Below are 16,895 nucleotides of genomic sequence, written 5' to 3'. Positions count from 1 at the left end.
ACAGACATGCGTGCATACACACATGCTGAATAATTACAAACTGTTCACACACACTCTCCCTTATAACCACAATCTGTTTTGCACACAATCTCTCAGAATTCCTGATGTGCAAATAAATATGTCCATAATTGACTCCATTAGAGCAATATTGATACAGTACATACACATCTCTGGGACGCCAACTGCATACCTTCGCTCAAATAAGCATTAATCACCGCAGTTTCATTCCAGAGCCAATATTGTAATGTTAGTGAGCAGAGCAAATAAACTCTTCCATTTGGGGAACATAGAAAGAGTTACACTTTTCAGTAAAAGTTTGTAGGGCCTGTCTCTGTTTGTGGTTCTCTTTATGGACAGTTTGGAGAAAACACATGTATGCCACACAGACACACACACAGAAATACACACACACACACACAGACACACACATATACATGCAAACACAATGTACAGCATACCTGCTTGCACACTCAAAGACTAATACTGTCATTGAACTTTTTATACAAGTCACCATTTCTGCTCCTGTAAGGTAAATCATAACATTGTACTGTATGACAATTGTGACTATAATATTGCAGCCGAATGTGAGGGCAAGAGTCTATGTCAACCCCAGTTTCTCTGTTGAAGATCAGTTGACTGCTCCATGTTGGCTACATGACCAGCCCTGTGGTTTTAGTGCTGCTGGTCTGGATGTTGAATATTTGCAGCATGGAAGGATCCAGATCTGGCAAGGTGTTTCCTGCCTTTTATCCAATACTAAAGTCCCTCCATCAATCAAGGCAGAAAAAGCAAACAAGAACACAAGGGCTTTCTGATGAAACCGTGGAAACAGCTAGGGCCTGCATTCCATAAACATTCCACAGGGAGACTGGGGGCTTGATAAAGAGAGAGAGAGAGAGAGAGAGAGAGAGAGAGAGAGAGAGAGACCTCATGGGAGGGGATGTTACGCGGAACACAGCCCCCCTTCCCCGCACTCAACTGCTGGCGCGCACCCATGGTTCCCAGGGAGAGAATATTTCACATAGCGTACGGGGAGTCGTCTGGAGTTTTGGGAGGAGTAGGGGTGGGGGATGCACATGCTGGCTGATGATAATGATGGGTGGGATAGGGACAAAGCAAGAGGGTACCTACCTTCTATCGAGCCTCTCAAGCCTTTGCAAGAAAGTGATAATGTGTGGAGGGGCTAAGGGTCTACAGTGGGGGAAAAAAGTATTTGATCCCCTGCTGATTTTGTACGTTTGCCCACTGACAAAGAAATGATCAGTCTATAATTTTAATGGTAGGTTTATTTGAACAGTGAGAGACAGAATAACAACAACAAAAAATCCAGAAAAAAGCATGTCAAAAATGTTATAAAATGATTTGCATTTTAATGAGGGAAATAAGTATTTGACCCCCTCTCAATCAGAAAGATTTCTGGCTCCCAGGTGTCTTTTATATAGGTAACGAGCTGAGATTAGGAGCATACTCTTAAAGGGAGTGCTCCTAACCGCAGCTTGTTACCTGTAAAAAAGACACCTGTCCACAGAAGCAATCAATCAATCAATCAGATTCCAAACTCTCCACCATGGCCAAGACCAAAGAGCTCTCCAAGGATGTCAGGAACAAGATTGTAGACCTACACAAGGCTGGAATGGGCTACAAGACCATCGCCAAGCAGCTTGGTGAGAAGGTGACAACATTTGGTGTGATTATTCGCAAATGGAAGAAACACAAAAGAACTGTCAATATCCCTCGGCCTGTGGCTCCATGCAAGATCTCACCTCGTGGGGTTGCAATGATCATGAGAACGGTGAGGAATCAGCCCAGAACTACATGGGAGGGTCTTGTCAATGATCTCAAGGCAGCTGGGACCATAGTCACCAAGAAAACAATTGGTAACACACTACGCCGTGAAGGACTGAAATCCTGCAGCGCCCGCAAGGTCCCCCTGCTCAAGAATACATATACATGCCCGTCTAAAGTTTGCCAATGAACATCTGAATGATTCAGAGGACAACTGGTGAAAGTGTTGTGGTCAGATGAGACCAAAATGGAGCTCTTTGGTATCAACTCAACTCGCCGTGTTTGGAGGAGGAGGAATGCTGCCTATGACCCCAAGAACACCATCTCCACCGTCAAACATGGAGGTGGAAACATTATGCTTTGGGGGTGTTTTTCTGCTAAGGGGACAGGACAACTTCACCGCATCATTTGACGGGGCCATGTACTGTCAAATCTTGGGTGAGAACCTCCTTCCCGCAGCCAGGGCATTGAAAATGGGTCGTGGATGGGTATTCCAGCATGACACTGACCCAAAACACACGGCCAAGGCAACAAAGGAGTGGCTCAAGAAGAAGCACATTAAGGTCCTGGAGTGGCCTAGCCAGTCTCCAGACCTTAATCCATAGAAAATCTGTGGAGGGAGCTGAAGGTTCGAGTTGCCAGATGTCAGCCTCGAAACCTTAATGACTTGGAGAAGATCTGCAAAGAGGAGTGGGACAAAATCCCTCCTGAGATGTGTGTAAACCTGGTGGCCCACCACAAGAAACGTCTGACCTCTGTGATTGCCAACAAGGGTTTTGCCACCAAGTACTAAGTCATGTTTTGCAGAGGGGTCAAATACTTATTTCCCTCATTAAAATGCTAATCACTTTATAACATTTTTGACATGCGTTTTTTTGGATTTTTTTGTTGTTATTCTGTCTCTCACTGTTCAAATAAACCTACCATTAAAATTATAGACTGATCATTTCTTTGTAAGTGGGAAAAAGTACAAAATCAGCAGGGGATCAAATACTTTTCCCCCCCCACTGTATACCAGGGCGTTGGCAACATGCGGGCAACTGATTTTTTTTTTTGGCCCCCTAAAATACATTTGTATTTTTTTATTTTTATAATTATGTTCCGGCACCTCGACCATCCGCTCCAGACAAAAATCGTCCCGCTCCTGAACAAAAATATAAACGCAACATGCAACAATTTCAAAGATTTTACTGAGTTACAGTTCATATAAGGAAATCAGCCAATTGAAATAAATTCATTTGGCCCTAATCAATAGATTTCACATGACCGGTAATACAGATATGCATCTAATGGTCAAAGATACCTTGAAAAAAATAGGTAGGGCCGTGGATCAGAAAACCAGTCAGTATCTGGTGTGACCACCATTTGCCTCATGCAGCGAGACACTTCTCCTTCGCATAAAGTTGATCAGGCTGTTGTTTGTAGCCTGTGGAATGTTGTCCCACTCCTCTTCAATAGCTGTGCGTAATTGCTGGATATTGGCGGGAACTGGAACACGCTGTCGCACACATTGATCCAGAGCATTCCAAACATGGCACGACAATGGGCCTCAGGATCTTGTCACGGTATCTCTGTGCATTCAAATTGACATCAATAAAATGCAAATGTGTTCATTGTCCGTAGCTTATGCCTGCCCATACCATAACCCCACCGCCACCATGGGGCACTCTGTTCACAACATTGACATCAGCAAACCGCTCGCCCACACGATGCCATACATGTGGTCTGCGGTTGTGAGGCCGGTTGGACTTACTGCCAAATTCTCTAAAACGACATTGGTAGAGAGATGATAGAGAAATTAACATTGTTAATAATTAACATTCTCTGGCAACAGCTCTGGTGGACGATCCTGCAGTCAGCATTCCAATTGCACGCTCCCCCTCAAAACTTGCGACATCTGTAGCAAAACTACACATTTTAGAGTGACCTTTTTATTGTCCCCAGCACAACGTGCACCTGTGTAATGATCATGCTGTTTAATCAGCTTCTTCTTCTTCTTCTACCACAGCTCTCAGGTGGATTGATTATCTTGGCAATGGAGAAACGCTCACAAGCAGGGATATAAACAAATATGAGAGAAATAAGCTTCTAGTGCGCATAGAACATTTCTGGGATCTTTTCAACTCATAAAACATGGGACCAACACTTGACATGTTGCATTTATATTTTTGTTCAGTGTAGTTCCCTACCTCTGGTCTATACTATCTGGCCATGCTGGGGAACACGGAAGTAAGCCACTTCCATTCTTCTGTGAGAGGCAGCAGGTACAACACAGGTTTGTATGTTAGATATAACAGCTGGACTGCTATCGGTTAGTTGTACATACAACAAAACCAGGATCATAAGCAGGGCTCCTCCTCCACAGCTGTCATAAACACAGTATGATCAGTAACAGTATTAGGGTCTTAGTTGCTTAGTTGCATTTTTAACTAGTATGCTTGAATGTACAGTAGGATCTCTATTGATCACTATTGATGTGGGAATGGGCATCATCTAACCTCTGTCAGTTGTGAATTACTCTAGACTCCAATGGGTGTGTAGAGGGCAAACTATGATTCAAAACAATCACTGTACACCAAAACACAATGTTAAGGATATAACCACCTTGAATGTGATCTTATAGAGTATTCTATTCTACTCCCTGGGGTCGTCAGAGAAGTCACTTTCAATAAGCATAATGGTGCAGTCATGTGAACCGGGATCCATATTTGACTGACGGCGTCCCAGGAGGGTCTAACAGGGCCGTCGATGACTCAGTTCTACTTCGGTGGTGGGATGTGGTTGAAGAGACAAAATACAGCAAGCCATTGATTCTGACAGAACTGGCAACCGACAGGGCTGCCATTTTACTGTAATCATCGGGGACAATGTTACCCGCAGCCACAAATGTAAACCCCCTTGTCAAGCTTACAGGCCACGTCAAAGGCTGGGATTGCGAACAGAGGAGCGGAAACAGGGTCTCGTTCTCCTCTATTATCCCTTTCCTTCACTCCCTTCCAGCAGCAACCACTGGTCAATAAAGAGCCATTATGCGAGGCGAGACCGCCGTCTTAATTGCATGGAGGCATTTTGGAGAAATCAGCTATTATTAAATGTCTGGGCCCAGTGTTCCCCATTAAGGGGTATTATAGGGGCTCTGCATGGCCTTAGTCTTGAGGAGCTGGCATGGCACTAGACTTTGTTGGTGGAGAACCGTGAGACCTTTAGATCACATTGTGCACCATGTGTGACTAGAGTATAGAAATAGGATGAGGTTGAGCCCTGACACTGATCTAAGGTCAGTTTTAAATTGTGCTATGTACAATGTGTTACTGTACAAGTCATTGGACAATCTTCATAACATATGATGACAATGGGGCTATAGGCAATGGCAATAGGATGAGTCCTGCTCTCCTTTTAAGTGTTACCAAAACACACACCCGTAAAGCATACCAGATAACACATGGCATGACATTAATTTGCACAATTACGGTCGCTAGGGATTTTTGGAGGAGTTACAGTACACCATTCTCTTGAACAGCATAGCATTATTATACTTAAAAAAAAGCAAAAACACTTTCATTAACTTTTCATAGACGCGTGAGTGGGCATATTTTGGTCACAGTCGGCTTTTCACTGTTTAACTGGCAACTCTTAGCCATGAGTTACCGTGACCTTCTTTAAGGTTACTTTGCCATGAGATGTTCTGACCCTCTGTCAGGTGACAACTGAATGGACAACTGTTCACTATGCCCAAAACAACACACAGGATGTTTTCACTCAATCTCCTTAACAAACCTCACTTCAGGGTCGGTCAACAGTTATACTGTAAAGGAACCAAAAGTCTTTAAAGTAGCCATGTGTAACAGCTGATCCCCTTCAAATATATGGGGCCTTCAGAAAACATGGCCCTGTGCCCTCAAAGATTTTATTCATCTCACTAAACGCCAGACTGTAAACAATTAACCGTTGACACATGTATTAGTGCAGTGCTAATTTCTGCTGCATAACGCGTGCCAACGTTAAAGCAGCGTTGAATCTGATGGAGTGCATACTGAGGCTGGTTGTGCTTTTCAATAAACTGGGCACAGTGTATGATGACATACACTGTCTGATGTCCTGACGTTTCTTGTCTCTCTCTGGAACAATATCGACTTCAGGCCTCAAACTCATGCCAATGTGTTTACTTCTCCTTTGTCCTTTCCTTCTAATCAGCAACTTAGAACAGTCTCCCCCTAGCCAATCAATAATTGTACAATCATTTATCAATTACGTGCCACAGAGGAGAAAAAAACGGACTCTGTTGTTGCCCTTGTTTGCTCTCACCTTTGGAACCCTACAACTAGCATTTTAGCATGTTAGCACCTTGTGTGTGTGTTTCCCCGTATGATGCAGAGAATCTCACACTTTTGGTCTCTGGAGAGAAACACATCTTGAACTAATTTAAGGGGACACTATGGGGATATGCATGACTTCCATATGGACAGGCATGACTGTCTCTGAATCTCTTTAAGGAAGGGTGAGGAGTTATAGAGGCTTAGATTGTAATCTGATCCCTGGGTTAAAAAGACATTCCCCTACCAGTAACTATGTGGGGCCCAGGTGTCAACTCGTGACAGCAGGTAGTTGTTGGAGATGTCTCTCGTCAAACTGTCCCTGTAAACCGATCACAATGTATCTGGCTTATAACTTTAAAGTGCTGGAACATGTTTAAAACAGGACCAGTAAAAAATAACTCCTAAATAACTTCTACCAGATCATAACAAACCGGATGTTTTGGATGATTAACCTAATGTTGATAATAGAATAGCACTATGTTCTGTAGAGACATTAAAATGGTGAACCGTTATCTTTCCCGAGAAGGATTGAAACACACCTTACACATACAGACTGCACCAAAACATAGATGGCAGACGTGATTAGCCATCACACACAGTACACTTACACTCGCTTGAAAAAGCACACAGAAGCTGTACTTATGTTTACCATCAAAGAGCACCTTTTATCATATCACCTTGTACAGTTGTGAATTGGGAAGAGGAAAATAACACGGTGCGGGAGGGGAGGAATTAAGCTGGTGCTGCTAAAATACACAACAGGAATGTAAACAAAGTGGTGCCGCACCAGATACGGTGTTCCCGTTTTACAGATACGGAGTGAGGGTCTACAGATGTAGGATCTTAATTTGAGCCAGTTTGCTACAGTAGGAAAATAATCCTGCAGCAACAATAATTATTATGTCAATTATTATGTGGATTATAATTTATGTACATTTTTGTAGGGTTTGATACATTTTTCCTAACGGAAAATCTCATTTCAAAGTGGAAATTCTAAGCTTTTAGGAGCCTTTTTAAACCTCAAATACACTACAAGTTTAAAATGTCCTGTCCATTGCAGGAAAGTTCCCCAGCAACAGGGCGATCAAATGAAGATCCCACACTTGTATGATCAACTCTTGTTCCCCTGATTGCAGTGTGTGTGTGTGTGTGTGTGTGTGTCTGTGCGTGTGTGTAGGGCGGCACACAATTGGCCCAGCGTCATCCGGGTTTGGCCGGGGTAGGCCGTCATTGTAAATAAGAATTTGTTCTTAACTGACTTGCCTAGTTAAATAAAGGTTAAATAAATAAAAAATTCTAATAATTGTAAAAAAAATATCAACGAAATGCAACAAGCCCCAAAGTTCCATAATGGGACATTTTTAAACAGACATTCATCAAACAACATTCCTTACCACACAGTACAAAGCATTGCTCTGCCAAAATCCTCATCCAAACGTTTTTGGGGCAGAGTAAAATGGTGGACCTGGAATTCTAAAGTGCTCTTAAATCACAATTAGAGGCATGCAGCGCAAATAATAAGAATGCTCTACATTCTACAGGATCTCAGTATACAGTCTATGTGGTTATAGGACATTGTGTGAGACATTTTCACACACACACACACACACTCTCTCACACTCAAAACTCACCCCTTCATCTCTCGCTCTCGCTCTCAACTCTACTATCCATCTGTTTCCCTGGCTCGCTCGGTGATACAGTATTTTGTTGCATGGAGACATCTATCATGACGTGTCCGATGTGGACTGCAGACTCCACTGCAGCAAAGCTTAGCTAACAGACAGAACGTGAAAATAAATATGCTTCTACTACAAAACTGAAACCAAGTCTCTCTCTGGTTCCCTGCCAATGGATGCTATAGGTACTGTATTCCTACACAAAACAAGCTTCATCCCGATATTCTAGTGAGACGGTCCATATTGGTTTACGTTTCTCTTGGCCATACATTGCAAGGAATTCCTGATATGGTGAGGCAAGCGGGGAGGAATTCTGTCCAGGACTGGACTAATAATGGGAAGAAGCAAGAGGAGGAGAGATACTTGGAGACTGATGAACATGGGTGCGCCACACTCAAACACAAACACACACACACACACACACACACACACACACACACACACACACACACACACACACACACACACACACACACACACACACACACACACACACATCCACACACACAGAATGATAGAACCCCTAGTTGTCTACATTACCTCTGGGATGTCTTTAAGAGCAAACACTGCTCATTTCCCACGAGCTCCAAACTCACTGATGAATACTCTCTAAGTTTTCTCCCTGTGCTGTTGCTCTTTTCCCCCCCAATTTGAGGCAAATTGGATGCAATTGCATCTGCTATAAGAGCCAAAAATTCCCAAACTGCTGTTAGTTTCTCACGGTTGAGACGGAGTGACTGTGGTTATCATTGGTCAGGGAGCAGGGTCAGGGTCTAGAGTGTCGGGTGCTGCATGGACACGTACATTTTACACACACACACACGCACGCACGCACGCACGCACGCACACACACACACACAACTTATACATTTAAGGAGAGTGACTTCATGCAGTATGTCTCACCTCACAAGCATTATAAGGTATTATTAATTATATGGATGGTCCCACAACTACGTATATGGAGCCTCTGAGTCAAAAGGGGAGTGAGCTACAGTAGAAGCAGAGATAACGGTACAGGTGAGAGGCAGGTCCGGCAGCACATGCAGACACAGACGCACACACACAAACAACCCTCAAGGGGAACACCTATTGCACGCCACTTACAGCCACATTTGTCATTCCTGTCAGATACACACACAACTCTCCAACTTCCCCTCATTCTCTCTAACACACACCCTCAAAGAAGACTCACTCACACACACACACACAAAGATCCCTCAGTGAAGGAAGCAAAAGCCATTTTTTGTCCTGAGAACAAGCTCTAAACAGTTTGACAACACGGGACCACCCAAAGCATGCTAAATGGACCATAACACGATGGTACCAATAAACTATCTACTGTCTACCACATGGAAGTGCATGTAGTGGACTGAAAGGTAATCATCTATTTCACATGCACAGTGCACACACTCCTGTTCCCTTCTCATTCTGTCTCATTATTCTCGTTATGTCTGTCTGTCTGTCTGTCTGTCTGTCTGTCTGTCTGTCTGTCTGTCTGTCTGTCTGTCTGTCTGTCTGTCTGTCTGTCTGTCTGTCTGTCTGTCTGTCTGTCTGTCACACACACACACAGACACACACACACACACACACACACACACACACACACACACACACACACACACACACACACACACACACACACACACACACACACATCTGAGAGCACTTAGAACTTGCTGTTTCTTTACACAGAACAAGCAAACACAGTGTGCCACTACCAAGGGTTGCTATTCCATTCACCGCTGGAGCTGCACAACCTAGACCGGAGACTACCTAGCTCAAATTCCAGACATAACTACCAGGTAAACAAGCGCTCTCCTCACAAACGAGAGGAGTGTGGGACCAGCCTGTTCTTCTTACCTGATACACAGCAGTAGCCATCCTCTCTCACTGTCTCTCTCTCTCCCTCTCTTTCACTCGTTCCTTCTTTTGCTGTTTCCACGTTTAGTGCGGCATCGTCCTTTCTTTCAGTGTGCAGAGAGACAGAGAATGGCTTGCTTTGTCAGCATGCACACTAGATGGGGTAATCCAAAGACTGCCTACCAAGGCTGGAGAGATCGTGGAGGTGTGTGTGAGAGAGAGAGGTATGTATTTTTCTGGCTTCACAAGGCTCCACGATAATAGCTCTGGCTTTTCTTTCCTCTCTCCCCCTTGTCAGAAAAATTAGCATAAAAATGTCTCAAGTCTCTTTATACGGTCAAGTGCCACGAAGAGGGCCAAATAGTGAGCCCTAACACCCAAGATCTGGAACAGCGCACTGCAGCACTCAGCACCAACAAATTGGGAAAGTCTGGCTGCGGGCTATTGCTAATCCCCCCTTTCTCTCTCTCCGCTCTCTCTCTTGCTCTTTCTCTCCTTGCTCTCCTCCCTCTCACTTAGTCACTCCTTCCTCCTTTACTCTCTCTCTCCCTCTGAGCACATGCTTGCAAGCAAGGAGAGAGGGAAAAAAATATCAGAAGTATATCTAGCTAAATTTCCCAAGGAGTGCAGGGGTTGGACTTGAGCTTGACACAAGACAAAAGCCCACCTTTTTTCTCCCGCCCGTTGTTATCAGGTTACAGGTTAAATATGAGTTGACAAGCTCAAGTCTTGCCTCTCTCTCCCTCTTTCACAGTCACAGTCACAGTCACAGTCACACACACACACACACACACACACACACACACACACACACACACACACACACACACAAACTGAGAAGCTTCAGAAAAGCTCCAATATCCCTTGAAACAATAGTTTAGTCCTGGAGGGTCTTTCAAATGACTAAAATAGAGACTCTGAAGTAATAATAATGGACCTACATTCATACAGATGTTGTTTACTGTATCCAGCTCGCTAATAATGACCTAAATGAAAGACAGACCATCAGGGAGCATAGAAAATTCAAAAAATTATGGATAGAGGATTATTTTGGGGAAATTTTGACGCAGAGGAAATATTACACATTTTCAGTGCATTCCCCCCAGACCTAATTGAAAATCGAATGATTTCTCAAATAAAACCCTGAAACGAAACAAATGTAGGCTGAAAATAATTAGTATATCATATCACAGGACAAGACACCGCATTCACACGGAATTGCACAAAGTGGACAATTCAGATTTGTCACTTCAAGCACAAATATATCATACTTGACAATTTATTTTACTTTTGACTTAAATTGTTGAGCAACATCATGGGTAAGCTCTGGCCATCGTCTTTCAGCTGGAAAACGTGGATTTCTACTGGTGTGGGCTTTTAAGCCTTCAGGCTAAATAAATAATAAGCATAATATAGGCAAAGAACCACAATGTCCAAAGCGGTGAGTCTACACATAACAGTAATATGTTAACCATCCTTATGTTGTAGTAGCTGTCATATCCTCTGACAATAACAATGACATCATATTTCCATAACCTCAAGAGTATATTTGACAACTACAACAAACAGTAGTTTCAACAAGTACGCTACCACTTATGCTTATATGGCAGACATTTTGGAACACACAATTACACTGTGTTCCGCATGGAAAGATTGACCATCTTCTTTGAAGTTGGGTCGGAATAATTACATGGCAGCACCTTTAAAGTAACACCTAGGCTAGGAGTTCGTCCCTGCAGTTGTGTTCACCAGATTCCTGTTCTGTATGTGTTGTTTAATCCACAATTAATGACAAGGAGTAGGAAGGAAGGAAGGGTGGGTGGATGGGTGGGTGAGTGAGTGAGTGGGTGGGGGGAGGACACAATGCTTGTTGTATAAGCAACAAAACAACATGATGGTTTACGTCAGCTAGCTAGCAAATACCATCATGTACAGTAAAGTAAATGAACGGACGAGACTCAATGGGTCTGGGAACTTCCCTGGTTTTTAAGGAGTGTGAATGTGTGTGAAGGCTATTCATAGGTGTGTTCAGTATCTTGGTGAGGTATGTGCAGTGTGTGTGAGAATATGCCTGAGTTAAGTGCTAATATGTTATGGGTCTGGCATATTTCCTGTGTCCTGGTTTTTATTAGCTGTATTATCCCCTTGTAGCTGCCTGTAATCAGCGCTGACACTGCCAGGACTCACCGTCAGGGAGGGAGGTGTCTGATGGGAGAGGTACAGTACTGTACCGCATCAGGGAAGAAAATACCAGTGTGCATGTGGTGTGAAGGTATGAGCAAACAGACGCCTGCCGGAGCAAAATGGAATAAAGCTGTGCATCCCACAGCTTTGCATTCTGGGAACGCCAGCGAGAGGAAACATATAGAAACAGAATGACTAGACTAGACTAAACAGATTATATTTATATTAGGAGAGCTTCAAACTAAGACCATAGAACATCTTGCTACACATCACCAGAACATCTTGCTACACATCACCAGACCTTTTTATGACACTATCAAAGCAATAATGTGAGGTTTGTGGATTGAACTGATTGGGTGAAAGATAATAGAATACAAAAGAATATATTTTTTTTTCATTGTCAAATGAAATGTGTCTATTTGCTGTCTTTTATTGTCGACCCCCTGGACACTGCACACGTACATATTTCTCCAAGATGGCGTAGCAGTCAGACGTGTGTGTTTGACTTTGTCTTATCCCGAGTCTTATCCCATGTAAATAGCCAGGGCTTTTTCGTATATATATCATACTCTCACTTTCTATCCACGAACTAAATATACTTTCCTGCAACCCGCCTCATCCAATGTGGTACGGATCTGCAATTGTATTCCTTATAACTGGAACCTCCATCAGGAGCTAGCCAGCTAACTAGCTACTAGTCTTTATTAGCCACTGCTAGCGGTCTTCACCTTTAGCTCGGTCACCAGCCAACCTTAGCTCGGACAATACCTGCCAGTCTGCACAGCGCGATATTAACCCAGAGCATATCGGACTGCTTCTCTCTACCACATCACCGGATTCCTGCTGCTCTGGATGATTACACCAGATCATCTCAGCTAGCTAGCTGCAAACAAGTGGCTACTGTTAGCTAACGCCTCTGTCCCGAAGCAAGCACCAGCTAGCCTTGAGCTAGCCTCGAGCTAGGCCCATATACCAGCTAATTCTAGGGCTACAAATCCTCTTTTGCCAATTGGCCTGGACCATTTATGGTCGACACGGAGCCCCGCCGATCCATCACGACTGGACTGCCGACGTGATCGCCCGATGTGGTCTCAACAGGCTATTCTATTACAATGTCACCGAAGAACTATCTGCTAGCCCCGGCCCGCTAGCTTTCTGAACGCTGTGTCCCCTGACTCACCTGTTGCTGCTCTTTTGACCCTACGATCACTCGGCTACACAGCTGATGCCCCCTGGACTGTTTCAATAACACGGTACCTCATTTTGTTTACCTGTCGGCCCCAGCCACGAACTCAGGTCCTGTATGTACCTAACTGACTCGCTCTGCCCATTCATCGCCATTTACCCGTTGTTGTCTTAGCTCTCCTGATCAACACCTGTGATTGCTTTATGCCTCTCTCTAATGTCACTATGCCTTGTCTACTGCTGTCTTGGCTAGTTCTTATTGTTTTATTTCACTGTAGAGCCCTAAGTCCCGCTCAACTTGCCTTAGATAGCTCTTTGTCCCACTCCACACACATGCGGAGACCTCACCTGGCTTAACTAGTGCTTCCAGAGACAAAACCTCTCTCATCGTTACTCAACGCCTAGGTTTACCTCCACTGTACTCACATCCTACCATAAAATTGTCTGTACATTATGCCCTGAACCTATTCTACCACGCCCATAAATCTGCTCCTTTAATTCTCTGTTCCCAATGCACTAGAAGACCAGTTCTTATAGCCTTTAGCCGTACCCTTATCCTACTCCTCCTCTGTTTCTCTGGTGATGTAGAGGATAACCCAGGCCCTGTAGCCCCCAGGTCCACTCCTATTCCCCAGGCGCTATCATTTGTTGACTTCTGTAACCGTAAAAGCCTTGGTTTCATGCATGTTAACATCAGAAGCCTCCTCCCTAACTTTGTTTTATTCACTGCTTTAGCACACTCCGCCAACCCTGATGTCCTAGTCGTGTCTGAATCCTGGCTTAGGAAGGCCACCAAAAATTCTGAAATTTCCATCCCCAATTACAACATTTTCCGCCGAGATAGAACTGCCAAAGGGGGCGGAGTTGCAATCTACTGCAGAGTTCTGCATTGCTATCCAAGTCTGTGCCCAAACAGTTTGAGCTTCTACTTTTAAAAATCCACCTTTCCAGAAATAAATATCTCACTGTTGCCGCTTGTTATAGACCACCCTCAGCCCCCAGCTGGGCACTGCAAACCATATGTGAATTAATTGTCCCCCATTTATCTTCAGAGTTTGTACTGTTAGGTGACCTAAACTGGCATATGCTTAACCAGTCTTGGGTAGGGGGCAGTATTTTCACATCGGGAAGAAAAGCGTGCCCAAAGTGAACTGCCTGTAACTCAGGCCCAGAAGCTAGGATATGCATATAATTGGTAGATTTGGATAGAAAACACTCTAAAACTGTTAAAATAATGTCTGTGAGTATAACAGAACTGATATGGCAGGCAAAACCCCGAGGACAAACCATCCCCCCAAAACAATATTTCAGCCTACCACTATTTTCAATGGCTGTCACTTTTATTATAAGTTCTCCCAGATTGCAGTTCCTAGGGCTTCCACTAGATGTCAACAGTCTTTAGAAAGATTTTCAGGCTGGTTTATGGAAAAATTAGCCAGAAATTGTAGTTTTTCTAGGTGGCTCCCATTTAGACTGTAGTGTTTCCAAGCACGTGAATGAGAGTGCGTTCTTTAGTATTTTTCTCCGGTAAAGACAATAACGATTCTCTGTCTTAAATTGTATCGTTTATTTACGTATTAGGGTACCTAAGGTTTGATTATAAATGTTGTTTGACTTGTTTGGAAAAGTTTATTAGTAATGTTTGGGATTCATTTTGTATGTATTTTGATGGAGGGAAACTGGATGGATTATTGACTGAAGCGCGCCAGCTAAACTGAGCTTTTATGGATATAAAGAAGGACATAATCGAACAAAAGGACCATTTGTGATGTAACTGGGACCTTTTGGAGTGCCAACAGAAGAAGATCATCAAAGGTAAGGCATTTATTATATCGCTATTTCTGACTTTCGTGGCGCACCTGCCTGGTTGAAATATGTTTTTCATGGTTTTGTTTGCGGGGCGCTGTCCTCCGATAATCGCATGGTGTGCTTTCGCCGTAAAGCCTTTTTGAAATCAGACACAGCGGCTGGATTAACAAGAAGTTAAGCTTTATTTTGATGTATTACACTTGTGATTTTATGAAAGTTAAATATTTATAATTCTGTAGTTTGAATTTCGCTCTCTGCAATTTCACAGGACGTTGGCCAGGTGCGACGCTACCGTCCCACCTGCCCATAAGAAGTTAACACCCCGGCTGTACTACAATTTAAGCTAGATGCCCTCAATCTCACACAAATTATCAAGGAACCTACCAGGTACAACCCTAAATCCGTAAACACGGGAACCCTCATAGATATCATCCTGACCAACCTGCCCTCTATATACACCTCTGCTGTCTTCAACCAGGATCTCAGTGATCACTGCCTCATTGCCTGCGTCCATAATGGGTCCATGGTCAAACGACCACCCCTCATCACTGTCAAACGCTCCCTAAAACACTTCAGCGAGAAGGCCTTTCTAATCAACCTGGCCCGGGTATCATGGAAGGTTATTGACCTCATTCCGTCAGTAGAGGATGCCTGGTTATTATTTAAAAGTGATTTCCTCACCATCTTAAATAAGCATGCCCCATTCAAAAAATTTAGAACTAAGAACAGATATAGCCCTTGACTCACTCCAGACTTGACTGCCCTTGACCGGCACAAAAACATCCTGTGGCGTACTGCATTAGCATCCAATAGCCCCTGTGATATGCAACCTTTCAGGGAAGTTAGGAACCAATATACACAGGCAGTTAGGAAAGCAAAGGCTAGCTTTTTCAAACAGAAATTTGCATCCTGTAGCACAAACTCCAAAAAGTTCTGGGACAATGTAAAGTCCATGGAGAATAAGAGCACCTCCTCCCAGCTGCCCACTGCACTGAGGCTAGGAAATACTCACCACCGATAAATATACAATATTCGAGAATTTCAATTAGCATTTTTCTATGGCTGGCCATGCTTTCCAACTGGCTACCTCAACAGCTCTGTACCCCCCCAAAGCAACTTGCCCAATCCTCCCCCCCCTTCTCCTTCACCCAAATCTAGATAGCTAATGTTCTGAAAGAGTTGCAAAATCTGGACCCCTACAAATTGTATTTATTTTACCTTTATTTAACTGCATGCTCAGTTAAGAACAAATTCTTATTTTCAATGACGGCCTAGGAACAGTGGGTTAACTGCCTTGTTCAGGGGCAGAACGACAGATTTTTACCTTGTCAGCTCGGGGATTTAAACTTCCAACCTTTCAATTACTAGTCCAACACTCTAACCACTAGGCTACCCTGCCGGGCTAGACAATCTGGACCCTCTCTTTCTAAAATTATCCGCCGCAATTGTTGCAAGCCCTATTACTAGCCTGTTCAACCTCTCTTTAGTATCGTCTGAGATCCCTAAAGATTGGAATGCTGCCGCGGTCATCCCCCTCTTCAAATAGAGTTCAGTGTGTCAAATCGGAGGGCCTGTTGTCCAAACCTCTGGCAGTCTCTATGAGGGTGCCACAGGTTAAATTCTCGGGCCAACTCTTTTCTCTGTATATATCAATGATGTCGCTCTTACTGCTGGTGATTCTCTGATCCACCTCTACGCAGACGGCACCATTCGGTATACTTCTGGCCCTTCTTTGGACACTGTGTTAACTAACCTCCATACAAGCTTCAATGCCATACAACTCTCCTTTTGTGGCCTCCAACTGCTCTTAAATGCAAATAAAACTAAATGCATGCTCTTCAACCGATCGCTGCCCGCACCCGCCCGCCCGTCATGCATCACTACTCACTACTGGATGGTTCTGACTTAGAATATGTGGACAACTACAAATACCTAGGTGTCTGGTTAGACTGTAAACTCTCATTCCAGACTCACATTAAGCATCTCAATCCAAAATTAAATCTATAATCAGCTTCCTATTTTGCAACAAAGCCTCCTTCACTTACGATGCTAAACATACCCTCGTAAAACTGACCATCCT

The 16,895-nt window shown here is 43.8% G+C and overlaps 1 protein-coding gene across 15 annotated transcripts in view; it reads right to left on the bottom strand.

Moving 5' to 3' along the window:
* The window catches only part of tns1b (tensin 1b), a 312,092-nt gene that overhangs the window by 139,483 nt on the left and 155,714 nt on the right, over positions 1-16,895 (bottom strand). For 3 of the 15 annotated variants that reach the window (XM_014164415.2, XM_014164419.2, XM_014164418.2), the window contains exon 1: positions 9,638-10,174. The exons of 9 other annotated variants lie outside the window; for them this stretch is intronic. In XM_014164415.2, coding sequence (XP_014019890.1) covers positions 9,638-9,658 — 21 coding nt within the window. In that variant the 5' untranslated portion in view covers positions 9,659-10,174. Of the gene's footprint in view, positions 1-7,732; positions 8,105-8,317; positions 8,340-9,637; positions 10,175-16,895 lie in introns of those variants that run through there. 3 more of the 15 variants (XM_014164413.2, XM_014164414.2, XM_014164420.2) reach the window with 2 other exon arrangements.

Source organism: Salmo salar, chromosome ssa21 (assembly GCF_905237065.1).
Source record: "Salmo salar chromosome ssa21, Ssal_v3.1, whole genome shotgun sequence".
In the NCBI taxonomy this organism is placed as follows: domain Eukaryota; kingdom Metazoa; phylum Chordata; class Actinopteri; order Salmoniformes; family Salmonidae; genus Salmo; species Salmo salar.
Note: the sequence above shows the minus strand (reverse complement) of the source record. Positions and strands in the feature narration are given on the sequence as shown.